General features: G+C 30.1%; 1 protein-coding gene across 2 annotated transcripts in view; it reads right to left on the reverse strand.

Moving 5' to 3' along the window:
* LOC129912072 (neurobeachin-like protein 1) overlaps positions 1-4617 on the reverse strand; it is a 126018-nt gene extending 121401 nt beyond the window's left edge. For both annotated transcript variants that reach the window (XM_055990177.1, XM_055990176.1), the window contains exons 1-3: positions 4457-4617; positions 947-1150; positions 737-886 (exon numbers count right to left, since the gene is read on the reverse strand). In XM_055990177.1, the coding sequence (XP_055846152.1) occupies positions 737-886; positions 947-1150; positions 4457-4507 (405 nt within the window). In that variant the 5' untranslated portion in view covers positions 4508-4617. The remainder of the gene's footprint in view (positions 1-736; positions 887-946; positions 1151-4456) is intronic.
* Between the last annotated feature and the right edge of the window lie 9090 nt (positions 4618-13707).

Genomic DNA, 13707 nt, shown 5'->3' on the forward strand with positions numbered 1-13707 from the left:
AAAAGTCATTTGAGTAGTCGTTAAGTCGCATGACGTACCTGCCTACTTAATGGCTATGTAAGCTTTAACAAAGGATTTATAAAATTTACTTAAGAATACCAAACGATTAGACGTTACTTTAATCTGTCTCTTTCCATCAAACCCCTTCATCGTGTTTTATAATTACAGTAATATGATCTGAATCATCTTTTAAGATTACTTCTTCTATTTTAAGCAAATCTAGAATTCTTTGGTGCCAATTTGAATTTATTTAAAGTTAAGCTGGAAGGATGTCTTATATCCTACTGATTTGGATGGTTTTTGGGCTGTTGAGTTCCTTTTCTTACTTGTCTCTTTTTTAGGCTAGCATGATTTTAAATTAAGGCATTCTGGAATGTGAATTTGCAGTATCAATTTGAGTTCTATTTAAGCTATAAGCTGGATAATCTTTCTAGTCCAATGCCCAATGTCAAAGGATTAAGAATCCAGGAAAGAGTTTCAAGAGCAGAAAAAAAAAATACTGCTTTTATCTAGGCGAAAGCATTATTATTTGAAAACGCAAAAAAAAAAAATGATTCGGAAACAAACTTCTAAACAGATGACAGAACTGAATCAGTTGGAGAAGTTTTTCTATGATGCATTACTACGATGTACTTCAAGACAAGCTTCATAATATGCATCATAAAGTACATTTTATCTTAAAATATACCTAAGAGTATTTGTCGAATATAGATAAATTCATTAAAACAATACTTACATGTTTAAATACATTTCCCAAAATTGCAATCAAATTGGATTTATATTCATACTTGATGACCGCCAGGATGTTTTCAAAATGTCGACAAATAATGATGAGACAGTCAATTAGAATAGCAATTTCTTTTAATGAATTCTCACTAAGTTCTCCCTGAAAAATACAAAACCAAATTATCCATTTTTCTTTGCAGTAAATACAATTTCAACTTACCTGTTCACTTTGATCACGAGCAATAATAATAAATTTACCAATTGCCGGTAATAGCTCATCGGGCAATCGACCCAAATGCGGACCACTATCTGGTTTAACATCATCCCATCGCTGACAATCGTCCTGATCCAAATCGATGACAATTTGATTCTTCCAAATTGTCACAAAACGTTCAATGAATTCCCGAAAATAGGATTCGTCATTCTGTGAATTAACAAAAACCATAGTCGAACAGGTGAAATGAATTGGCAAAAAGTAAACAAAATTAAGCCAACGAATTGCTGTATTCGGAAGAAACTGGGGCTAGAAAATGCATAGGCAACAGAGAAAGAGAATTCCTGTCCAGATTCCCAGAAGAAAACTTTCATGACTTTCCAACAGATGCCATAGTCACAAACTATAACTTTGTGAAAAACTACAATTGGGTAGGTGAATCTATCAACTAATCATTCAAAGAAAATACCATCAAATGGTATACAGACGGGTCGAGAACAGCGAAAGGTACAGGGGCAGGCGTCTTTGGGCCTAATACCAAACTCTCCGTTCCAATGGGTTAATCCCCAAGTGTCTTTCAAGCCGAGGTAAATTCCATTGTAAAATGTGCAAAAATAAACCTCGAATTAAAAACATTGCCATTATATCTGATAGCACTGGTCGGCAACGAAAATAAAGCTTGAACCGAACCATACTTTTCTAAACGATTTGTGTGTGCTGATTCCGAATCCGAAGTCAAAATTTCACTGGCACGTCACATTTTTTAAGTATTTTAATATTAAGAGGACAAAAACTTTTTTTTTTGGGACTTTTGGCATCGAATTACATCACCGTTAAATTTTTTATTGCAAAACTACTTACAGCCATGGACAGAGAAATAGCACACTATTGAGAAAAATCATGCGAATCGAATTTTAGATATTAGGAATGCTTTTTATAAATTTTTTTCTTCTATTATATTGTCGAAATAAAGTGATGGAGACAAAAATATCTTAAAAGTACCCTTATTTTCTATATTTATTTGCACTAGCAATATAATGCTTTTTTTGTCTCTTTCGCTAGTGGACACAGAAATAGCACACATTTGTTTAACCGTTAAGTTTTTATTCCGCGTTCAAAAGTTGTAGACGAAAATGCATTCATTTTATTGCTACTATTTAATTAACAAGTATTTTTGAAAAAAATAGGCAGAACAAATTATTAAACTGCGAAAAAAGGGAGAGTTACTTTTGATCTTCATCATAGTCAAGGGAAAAATCCTTCTCAATTAGCTTAAACTCTAAATTTTTCGAATAAATGATGGATAAAGCCATTTATTTAGAAAGAGCAAATAGAAATTTGGTCTGGGGCACATTTTCTTGGCATGGTAAAGACCCATTGGTTAGGTGGATGGCAGAATTGATAAATTCTTTTGTCTTAATATTACATTAGAATACCGAGGAAAAATATTTCTCGCCAGTTATTTAGATATTCATACATGACAATGACCCAAACATGCATCAGAAATAGTACAAGATAGGTTTTCGGACGAAAAAATCGATGTTTGCACCTAGCCATCTCAAATTCACGATCTTAACCCCATAGAAAATTTATAAATTGATGTCAAGGTTAAGCGTGGGAAAAGAAAATTCAAACGATCTTTGGGCCAGAATCAAAGAAACGTGGTACCGTACTCCACAAAGTGGATACCAGACGTTAGTTGAAAGTTTACCAAAGAGGTGCGAAGGAACTTTGAAAAACTGTGGTCTACTAACAAGTTACCAACTTAGTAGTACTGAATTTATTGGATATTGTAAGAATTTTAGCTTAGAAATGATTATTTTCATGATTTTCGGAATGTGTGCTATTTCTTTGTCCACAAGAAAAAAGGGTATTCTCTACAAATTATAATTTTTAAAAATTGAATTGAAATAAAATAATTTATAATTATTAATTTTATGTATCCCCATAAGCTAATGCATGCCCTGATATAAAAATTATAATATATAAGTTAAAAGGTCCCAAATAAATCCAATTTTTGTAAGAAAAATCAAAAGTGTGCTATTTCTTTGTCCATAGCTGTATGCAATTTCAAAAAGCTATATATTTTATCGTCTTAAATATGTTTATTCTTTTACAAAATGATTTTTTTCCAAAAGATATTTGAAATATTAATTTATGATACCTCAAAATCTTAGTGGTTAACGTAAGTAATGTTTTTTTGAAGCAGATTAGAAGTGAATTCCAGTTTTCGACTACTGATATGGATAAAAAAAAAAGCAAAATTATACGGAAAAATATATATTTTAGACCAAACAATAAAAAGTATTTAATTTAAAATTAGTTTTTAAGATTTTATAGCGAAAAAAGTGATGAGTAGAGCTCAAAAACTAGACGTGATGAATTTAGCACACTCAAGTTAATTAATATCATCTTACAGAGTTCTTGCTCCCGACTTTTTTTTTGTTTCTTTGCCGACCAGTGTAGTCAAGCTGCACTAAAAGCACTTAAATCCTACGAAATCAACTTCAATATAGTATTGGAGTGTATAGGAAAACCAGGAGAGCAAAAAACTGGACAGAACTACCAAAACTGAGACAAGCGAAAATTCTTCTTGGGAACTACAACCAAGAACGTTACAAATCATATATCAGTCTAAGTAGGAATAACCTCAGATTAATCACTGGTCTTCTCACGGGCCACTGTAAATTAAGAAGGCACCTACATATTTTGATAGATAGATCACATTCTTGGTAGTTGCAATGCACTAATACCCCAAAGATTCAAACACCTGGGTCGCTACCAGGTCGAAGAGAAAAAATTTAACGCTATGAAAATACCCCAAATACTCAATTTCCTGAAAGGATTTAGGAGCTATAAAATAAGGAACTAACTCAGATAGCTGAATAGAAGGCCACAATAGATCTTATAGGTCGCAGTGCATCTTACACCCCAAATAACAATCAATGAATCAATCCCATCGCTGACAATTGTCCTGATCCAAATCGATGACAATTTGATTCTTCTAAATTGTCACAAAACGTTCAATGAATTCTTGAAAATAGAATTCGTCATTCAGTTAATTAAAACAACCATAGTGGAACAGGTGAAACGAATTGGAAAAAAGTAAACAAATAATAAGCTATCGAAGGTGTTAGTTATATAAGCAAGTTAACTGGCCTTAGGGAGGAGAGTTAACATAATAAAAATAAGCTTCATTTGAGAAAAGGGGGTATAATTTTACTTGAATACAACAACGACGAAAACGAGAGTTAACAACGACGACGTCGACGCAACAACAAAAAGCTGCAAAAATTCGCTTGTTTTTTTGCTGATTACGTGGGAAGGAGCTTCGTTTTCCTTTCTTTTTTTTTCTAAATTACTATAAAATACTTTTCCCAAAAGGGACAAGGCGTAGTCCTTTAACTGATAATAAACTTATAATTTCTTAATTAGAAACTTAAAAAAAAAGTAATTGGAATTGTAAGAAAACATGAAAAAATTGAGTGTCTCATTTATCCCCCTTTCCAGACTTACTTTTGTTGTATATTGTACCCATAAATTGTAAATATCCTTTTTATTGTCCATTTTCAGAAGTTAAATAATCTTAACTTCTTTGGGTGGAAAGGACGAACAAATATAATTTAAGAATTAGAGTTTTTTTTTTTTTTGTTGGTGTCGATTGTTGGAAAATGTTTACAAAAAAAAACAAAATTTTTCACTTTACACACATTCTACCTGTCAAAGAATGGAATGTGAGAAAATTGAATAAAAAGAAAGAAGAACCTGAAAGCAAAAAAAAAAGAAGAAGAAAAATGCAAAACACCTGTCAAAATAAATAGAAAAGTTGCTTGCATGCTGGCAGTGCTGTCAAACAGCTGATGAGAAATGTGACAGATGAATGTGTTCAGAGAGAGGTATGAAAATAGGTTTGGGAAGCCTTGGTTGAATGTAGAAGTGGACGTGGTTAGTGCGGTAATATAATATATTTTTTTGGTCATTTTCTTGAAATATTTTGCGGAATTTGAAAAATGATGGTTTTAGTAAAAATACCTTCGTAATTAATATAAGGTGTGTTTTTTTTTGTGTTTATCTATAAAGATTTTGTGTAAAATAACGACATCGGGATATTTGAAGGCTTGGCCACACCAAAGGGTACATGTGGTAGCGGTACGGGTAATTGTATGAAAAAAATTCTAAACTGACACATCAACGTTCAGATGTGGAATTTTTTTCATACAAAAAAACTTCGGTGTGGCCAAGCCTTGAAATCCGTCCAAACATTTGGCACCACTGTACATACACTCCCTTCAAACAATTTTGCTTCTATAAAACTTAGCATCTATAAAGCTTTATAGAAGCAAAATTGTTAGTTAGAACTTTGACAGCTATCTGTCAAAAATGCTGTTTATTTATTTTAAATCCGTAGTAGTATGGCCATGGCATACATGATGGATGCAAACATTTTTTTCACAAAAACCTAAAACCATTTGTATATTATTATTATTATTATTATATACATAGTACTTCGTACATGAATGTACGAACAACTGACACTTATCAGCGCGGCAACTGAGGCCATTTGGCTGAGACAACACCAGACAATGACAAAGAGAAGGACAGATAGACACAAAGAAAGAACATATAACATAGAACTACGTGGCACAGAGGAGGAGACATAGTTGAAAATTGTCTCATATTATCGCACAGGTGGCTTCAGTTAAGCTGGCGATTTAGAAAAAACTTCTGAGCCGACCGTTGGGCTCGAACCCACGATGTCTGGCTCTGAAGTCATCTACTTATTCCTCTGTGCCATGGCCACCTGCCCATTTGTATATTCTTAGCTACATTTTAATAAACTTTTCCCACCAAACCCAAAACGCGGTTTTCGGCATACAAATTTTTAAAACTTGAAATGCGTTCTTACCGGAAATTTTCAGGTTTTCGTTTGACGTATTAATTATTTTAATAATCCTGCAACACCTCATTGCCCTCCAAATTAATGACAAACAAAGTAAAAAAAACATACTCTAAGTAAGAAAAAAGTGAACATTTAAAAGCACATAAACAATAAATTATAAGAAGGCACAGTACACATAATAAGGTAATATATTCCGAACGTTGTCAAAATTTGTTTGTCAAAAATGGGCACCAATATGTCAAATCGGCCTTTGATTTTTATATTTAAATCGCAGTAAACAGGAAATTTGTTTTTGTTTTATTTTATAAAATGTCATTTAAAACAATTATAAATTGAAAAATAACAAATTTTCCTGGTGTTTCTTCGCGGAAAATGGTCGATAATTGTTAAAAAATTAGTGTTGTGCGTGGTTTTTCGGTTTTTGTGCGTTTTTCTTCGGTATTTTAAAACAAATAAGAATTCGATAGCTGACGTTGGTCTCCAAATTGACATGTTTTGACAATTTGGCGACCAATGTCAGTTCGGAATATATTACCTTTTTATGTGTACTGTGATAAGAAGGTACCTAAAATCTTTTGAAATTATTTTTTTTTTGTTAATTTCATGGCCTTTTCTTCCAAACGTCATAGTTCAAGTCATCGAACGATATCTTATTCTTGTGCCGTGTGTTCTTTTACTTTTAAGAAAGAGAATCACAGAGATAGTTTTAGTACACCCAAATTCATTTTTAGCACACCGCAATTTAGAGCTGAATTGTTTCATTTTTCAGGTTTTGAGTGGTTTTATATAAAACTTAACGTGTTTTACGAACAAATCTGCTGGGGGCAAAAATGTATGGTAAAACCCGAGTTTTGGTGGTGGTTTTTGGATTTTTTTTTTTTGCGAAACCCGCGTTTTAGCTCAGTGGGAAAAGGCTAATAAATTTTCAGAGTGGTAAACGAATTCATTCACTGCCTTAAGTCTTAATTGAATTTATTTTTCAGCATAACAATCCCAATATATCGCAAAATAACGACAAAATTGTTATTAAACAAAAATGTTCCATTTTGACTTTACTTTTTATTTGCGACTTAATGAAATGAATGCGTCCAGACCAAAACAAACATTAAAATTGCTAGCCTTTTAGAAGATTTAGAAGATCTTATAGATTTTCTCCATGATTTGTACGAGACTTAGGTAGGTACAATGCATGAGATGATTTATGAAAAGATTTATTTTTACGTTTTGACCGTTCTTTAAAAATCAGATTGGAGAATTTCAATACTTCTGGATGAAAAAAATCCCACTTATTAGGGGTATTCATGCAATGGTGTAAACTCTGGGGTAATTTCGCAAATTAGGCCAGTTCAATTTATTTTTTTTTTTTTTTATACGATTTGACATTCAATATGAGATAATTTGCGTAATTATCTTGTTTGGGCTGTAGTAAAAACAGGCTATAAACCTTGTAAAATGGCAAAAATGTATGGGGAAATCTGGTTGGATTTGATGAAGGTTTATTTTCGTTAATTAATAGCCGTGTTTTATTGGTAACTCCGTAATTAGCTCAGTAAAAATTTGGAGTAAACAACAACAAATGATTGCTTAGGATTAGCCTCACTCCGCCGACTCATTTTGACGTTTATTTATTGCTTTCCCACTTGCACTTCATAGTGAGACAGAAATGTTAATATTTCGAGATATACGCAATGCACTTTTAAGGAGTCTTAAACGAATTCTGATAAGATTGTTGAACGAATATACAGGGTATCCCAAAAGTAATGGATCAAACGAAATATGCTGATAAGTCAACTTTAGAACTCTCAGAATTTGATAACTTGTTCATCCCAAATCCTTACGGTTTTCGATTTAATGCAGTTTTTGTCAAATTTCGAAAAATCTCGACTTTGCAACAGTATTTTGCTACCTCCGCTTATAATTGATTTCTCTTTCACTAAAACATTGTCTAATAATAAGAAACAATTAATTAATCAAAATATTTTTTATTTCTTACGCCATTTTGCTGCAAATTAATTAACAGTTGCATGTTTTATAAAAACTCAATTTCTTACTTTTATTTTAGAGCAACACCCTGAAAAAAATTGTATGGTGTGATATAGGTTTATTTTTTTAAAAACTTGCCGTGTTATTGCAGTTTCCAAAAATGTATTATAGCTTCCAAAGTCGAAATTAAAACCAAAGATAATTCAAATTTAAAAGCAACAAAACAGGGATTTTCAGAGAAAAATAACAAAGAAAAATAGACACATTTTCTCGACTGTTGTTTGTTTATTTCTTTTTGAATAAAAGCCTCGATTTTTGTTTGTTATTTTGCTCTGAAAACATCTGTTTTTTCGCATTCAAATTGTAATATCTTTCGTTATAATTTCAACTTTGGAATTTTTTATACATTTTTGAAAACTGCAACAACACGGCAAGTTTTCAAAATATTAAACCAGTGTCACACCATACAATTTTTTTTCTGGGTGTTGCTCTGAAATAAAAGTAAGAAATTGAGTTTTTATAAAACATGCAACTGTTAATTAATTTGCAGCAAAATGGTAAAAAATATTTTGATTGATTAATTTTGATTATAATGTAAATGCAAAATTACTAAAAAAAAAAACAAAAAGGTGAAATGAGAACCAACCTCAATCCAAAACGGTTCACCTTTCAAACAATCGTCCTACAAAAGATGTTCCCATTCCAACTTGCATCACATTTCTATACAAATACACAATGTCAATCTGAAACGATGACACCGTATTAAATTCAGCCCCGTCAACGCTGGGACACGCCATTGCGACGACACGCAGTCAACGCGTCCCAATGACATTGACAGAGAGAGATTACACGGTCATCGAAAATAGTCAATGCGTTGACTCAAAAATGTGTGTCAACGCGAGTGTCATCGTACTCGTCAACTCAATGACAGCCACAGCTACAGTTTTCGTTGACGATCACACTTGGGACAGATTGGGACGTCATTTTTACGTCAGAGAGTCAACGCGTTGACCGATTTCGTTAACCCTGTAATCATAACTTTATACTTTTTGCGAACTACTCATGATCTTCTGTGCGAGTGCTTTCTATTAAAATTCGTTAGCAAACTACTAGTAGATAGTACTTTATTACTTCCCAAAGGAACAGGGCTATTGTGAAAATCCATGACAAAAATAGAACTAGTACGCTTAAACCACCATAGTTTGTTGCATTAAGAAACATGCTAAAAACCACCTTACATTATGGGGGCGTAGTTTTGACGTTCATCAATATTTAAATGAAACAAAATCCAATTCAAATTTATTTTTATATTAAATAAAACAATAATAATTATTTTTAATTTAAAGCTTTCACAACATGTTTTATTATGTTTAATTTATTTTTCCAGTTAGAATAGATATTTCTTTTCTTTCTTGTTTTGTTTTTTGTTTTTTGTTTTTTTTTTTTTACATAACTTCAATTTCTCTCGAAACATAACATTATTATTTCAACGTTTTTTTTTATTTTTTTTGTGAATTTTTTTTTTGTTATTACTTAATATTTTCTTTTTTTTTTAATTTGCAATGAAAAAGCTCAAAAAGATTATTATAATTATGGGCGTATAGAGATTTTATTTTCGGTCTCATTTTTATTTTTAGTTTATGTTTATGTTCTTCTTGTACAAATAAGAGTTTTAAAATTAAGATTCCATTAAATGGCTGGTTTGATTTTTTGTGTTTATTTATTTTTGTTTTTATTTTTAACAATTTTCACCTAGATATTTTTTATTTACATTATTTGTTGTTATCGTAAAATTTAAATGAACATAAATTAAAACTGCATTTATTTTTGACCATTTTGATAATATTTTTTAATCGATCACTTTTTTGTTATTTTTTTTTTGCATAAATTTAATTTTTTTTTTTTTCAAAAAGAAAATATATTTTTTTTTTCAAGATTACCTACCCTATAGGTAACTTTGTGTGTTTCTTTTGCTGCTGTTGTGCTTTTAATGTTTTTTTTTTTTTATTTCATCCACTTAGAACGTATTAAGCGTAGTTTTTAAAAATAAAATTATTTTAAAATAAATTATTTAAAAAATATATATTTATATTTTTTTTACATTTCAAACTAATAATAATTTTTATTTTTAAATTTAAATTATTTCTATGTAACTATAGAGTGTGTGTTTTTTTATATACTAGTGATTTTTTTTTTGTTCAAACGGCAAAGTTAATTCTAAGAGAATTGGTCTAAGTTTTATCGTTCTTTGTTTTTTTATTTAAATATTTAATTTTAATATTAAATTTAAAATTGATTCGCTTTGCTTACATATTTTTTTTTATTTTTTTATTCTTTATCGGTTTAAATCTTATTTTATTATTATTAAAACTATAATTTAGATTTTAAGATATTTATATATATTTTTATTTTATTTTTAAGGAGATAAAGTTGATTTTAATTTGTTTTTTATATTTTTATTTTGTTTTGTAGTGTATAATTATGATTGTGAGTTTTGAAGAATGTTTCTTTGAAACTATTTATAGATCAAGAATCGAAATCCTTTAAATAAATAAATTTTACAATCTTATGTTGGTATGTATATTTTTTTTTTTATATTTTTGTTTTTCTTTACGATCAACAATTTGTAAATTGTTTAAAGCACTAAGTTAATTTATTAAAGTAATTTTTGTTTTTTTGTGATAGGTAATTGATAAAATATGAAAATAAATTTTGCAATTATTCTCTTCATAAACAAATTGTGGTTACTATATTTATGATCTTTCTTTACACAATTTTATTTGACAAGAGTTATGTTTTCGGCAGACTTCGAAGTTTAAAAATTTACTAAGACCAGTAAAAATGAGATGGGATGATCTGGAACAATTTGAAACTTTTAAACAGTCCGCTTGAAACAAACAGCTTTAAAATCAGCGTTTTCGTAAAAAAATGCTATATTGTTGTTTAGCTGGCACGAAAACACAGCTAAAATGGAAATACACTGAGGCTAGCTAGTTTCTATCATTTTCTATAATTGTTTCCTTGCTATATAATATACAATTCCATATATTTTTTTCATGCCCTATTAATTTACAATAGTGACGCTTTGCTTGCATTTTTTCTATTAAACATTTCTATATTAAAATTAAAAGCTCTTCCATTTTTTTTAACAATGGTAAAGTTATAAAATTAATACGAATGACAAGCTGTCACAATATTAACCACCACCACCCTTACAATTTAGTAGATCTACTAGATCTACTAATAATCTTATCATGAGTAGTTTATCACCTACAAAAGAACACGCCTAACATTGTAGTTAAATCAATTCCAGCCTAATGTCAATTTTTGACAGGAGTGACGCCTTTCAAGTATTTTGAAATTTATTGTTAAGCTATGGGATTAGACAATTAACGCTGATATTCAGTGTTCAGTGCGTTGCGTTGCGTCTATGTCGTAACAATAACGTTAGAATCTATTACAAAGGTGTCATGTTGTATGGCCTGTCAACACAACATGCTGTCAACACACACTGAAAGACACGATGACATATGACGTAATAAACTTTTGAAAAGTTCCACAAAATGAATATTAATAAAATGATCATGAATATTCCTACAATCATAACATGGTAAAAGAAAAGAAGGTAGTATCACGCGAAGAAAGTGTCTGTATCGAGAACTGTCAGATGAAAAAAAAAATTGAAATTGTTATTAACAAATTTGTCTTGGAAATTGTTGTTGCTTTTGACTTTGCCAAATTAAACGTCAAAAACTTATGTACTATACTCCACTTTGTAAAATGGCGACTCTAATGATATAACCTTCTCTTCTTACATCATGCAATCATAAATGCGGTTTGCTATTTCCCTCTTTGTGATCTTCATATAGTCGTGAAGTGATGAGAGAGTGATTGTGGAAAAATACACATTATACAAAGACAGGAAACTTCAAACCGAAAAGAACTGTGTTCAGGTGTTTTTTTTGGCGTTCGGGATCGGATTCCAATTGAAAACGACTATAAGCTTTGACTCACATTTCGATACTTGGAATGTTGACGGTATGAGAACAGAATTAAGACATTAGGGGTATTTATGAAACTGTGTAAAGTCTGGGTAAACTTATGGTAAAATGGTAAATGTGTCAAAATTGTGTATGGACTTGACATTGACAGTTCGTTTACCACATTTACCATTTCATTAGGTTAACCCGGAGCTAACACCGTTGCATGAATACCTTCAGTGTTTTTGATGAAGCCTTCATCACTCGAACTCCTTATTAAAAATTGAAACTATTTTTTCTTTTGCATTCCACCAAAAAATTGAAACAGAATTTTTGGCGGAAATTCTGACAGTTCATTAATTTTTGTTTTCATTTGTAGTAGATTTTGTAATAGATGGAAGAAAAATCTGGAGACTATAGTTGCTAAAAAGGTTAAATTATTTATTGGTATCATTTTGTTAAAGCTTAGGATTTTGTTTTAACCTTCTGGTTAATTATAAATAGTGGATATTTGCGTTTGATTATATTAGTAAGGCCCAATGAAATCTACATTTAAGGAAATAAATACGATTTCCACCATTTTTTCGTGCAGAAAAGAATTATGTAGATAAATTGTAATAAATGAAGTAGATCATCTACTCAAGAGTATAGTCCCCCTTCCGCGGTGATTTTGCTATAGTCAGAATTTAATTTGTATGAGAACGTGACACAAAAATTATATTGGCTTACACCACCCAAGTTTGTCAAGATTGTATAGGGCTTTTAAGCAAGAAGTGCTCAAACGTCAAACTGTCCACTTTGATGAACTTGACATTTTTGTTTTTTTTTTTAATAAAAAAATCAATTTAACAAGAGTCTTTAAAAAGTTTAGCAACAACTTAGCTGATAAATTCATACGAAAATTAATTTATAGCCCGTGTTTTATTAAATTTAGGTAAAACTTGTATCTGTCATGTTCGTCAAAGTGGGGGTTGTCAGATTTGGCTTTGACAGATTCGGTTACATCCCTATTGTTATTATGTGTTGTGTTTTTGTAATTATTTTGTTATTTATTTTAGAACGAATACTAATAACCACAATTTTTTATTTACACAATGCATTATTTTCCTGCGATTTTCAGTTTCTTAAAAGTAAAAAAATCATTCCTTCATACAAATAACATTTTAGCGGTGGTGATTTGAGTATAAAAATTAATTCTTATTAAAAATAAATTTTACAACAAGAAAAATAAACATTCACTTTTGTTATTGCTTATATATGTTTAATATAACGTCAATTTATAATTAAAATTTAAATACGATTAAGGTTTATATATATGTATCACTGTCGTTAAAAGACATTTAAAAAAATATATTTTAGGCATGTTAAGCATTTAAATTAAATTATAATCATACAAAATTGTAATAGAATGTGACATGATTAAAATAATTTAATTCTCTTTTTTATATTTACATTTATTATTTTAAATTAATTTATTATATTTATTAAAACAAAGAAAATAAAATTGAAATATAATATTATATGTTCAACAATTAAGGATTGTCTTTTTTTTTGATATTTGACATTTGAATAAAAATAAATAAAAGACTAACCCCATCTATTGATGCAATTGAGCATCATTAGGAGGCACTTTTAACGTTTTTGACTGATTACACATTTGGCATAATGCCTAACAAAATTTTTCTTCTGCAGTCAAGTACAATTTAAATGCTAGACAACCCGAAACGATAATAAATAATTTTTTTTATTCTATGTATGTACATAGTAGAAAAAACAAGACAAAAATAAAAAAAAACGAAAAAATATCCTTATCCACCCACTCTTTCACTCACTGACAGAATATACCCTTTAGCCGCATTGCCTCCCTTTTCTTCTTCGTCATATTTGAATACAAAAACAAAAAC

This window comes from Episyrphus balteatus, chromosome 2 (genome assembly GCF_945859705.1).
Source record: "Episyrphus balteatus chromosome 2, idEpiBalt1.1, whole genome shotgun sequence".
In the NCBI taxonomy this organism is placed as follows: domain Eukaryota; kingdom Metazoa; phylum Arthropoda; class Insecta; order Diptera; family Syrphidae; genus Episyrphus; species Episyrphus balteatus.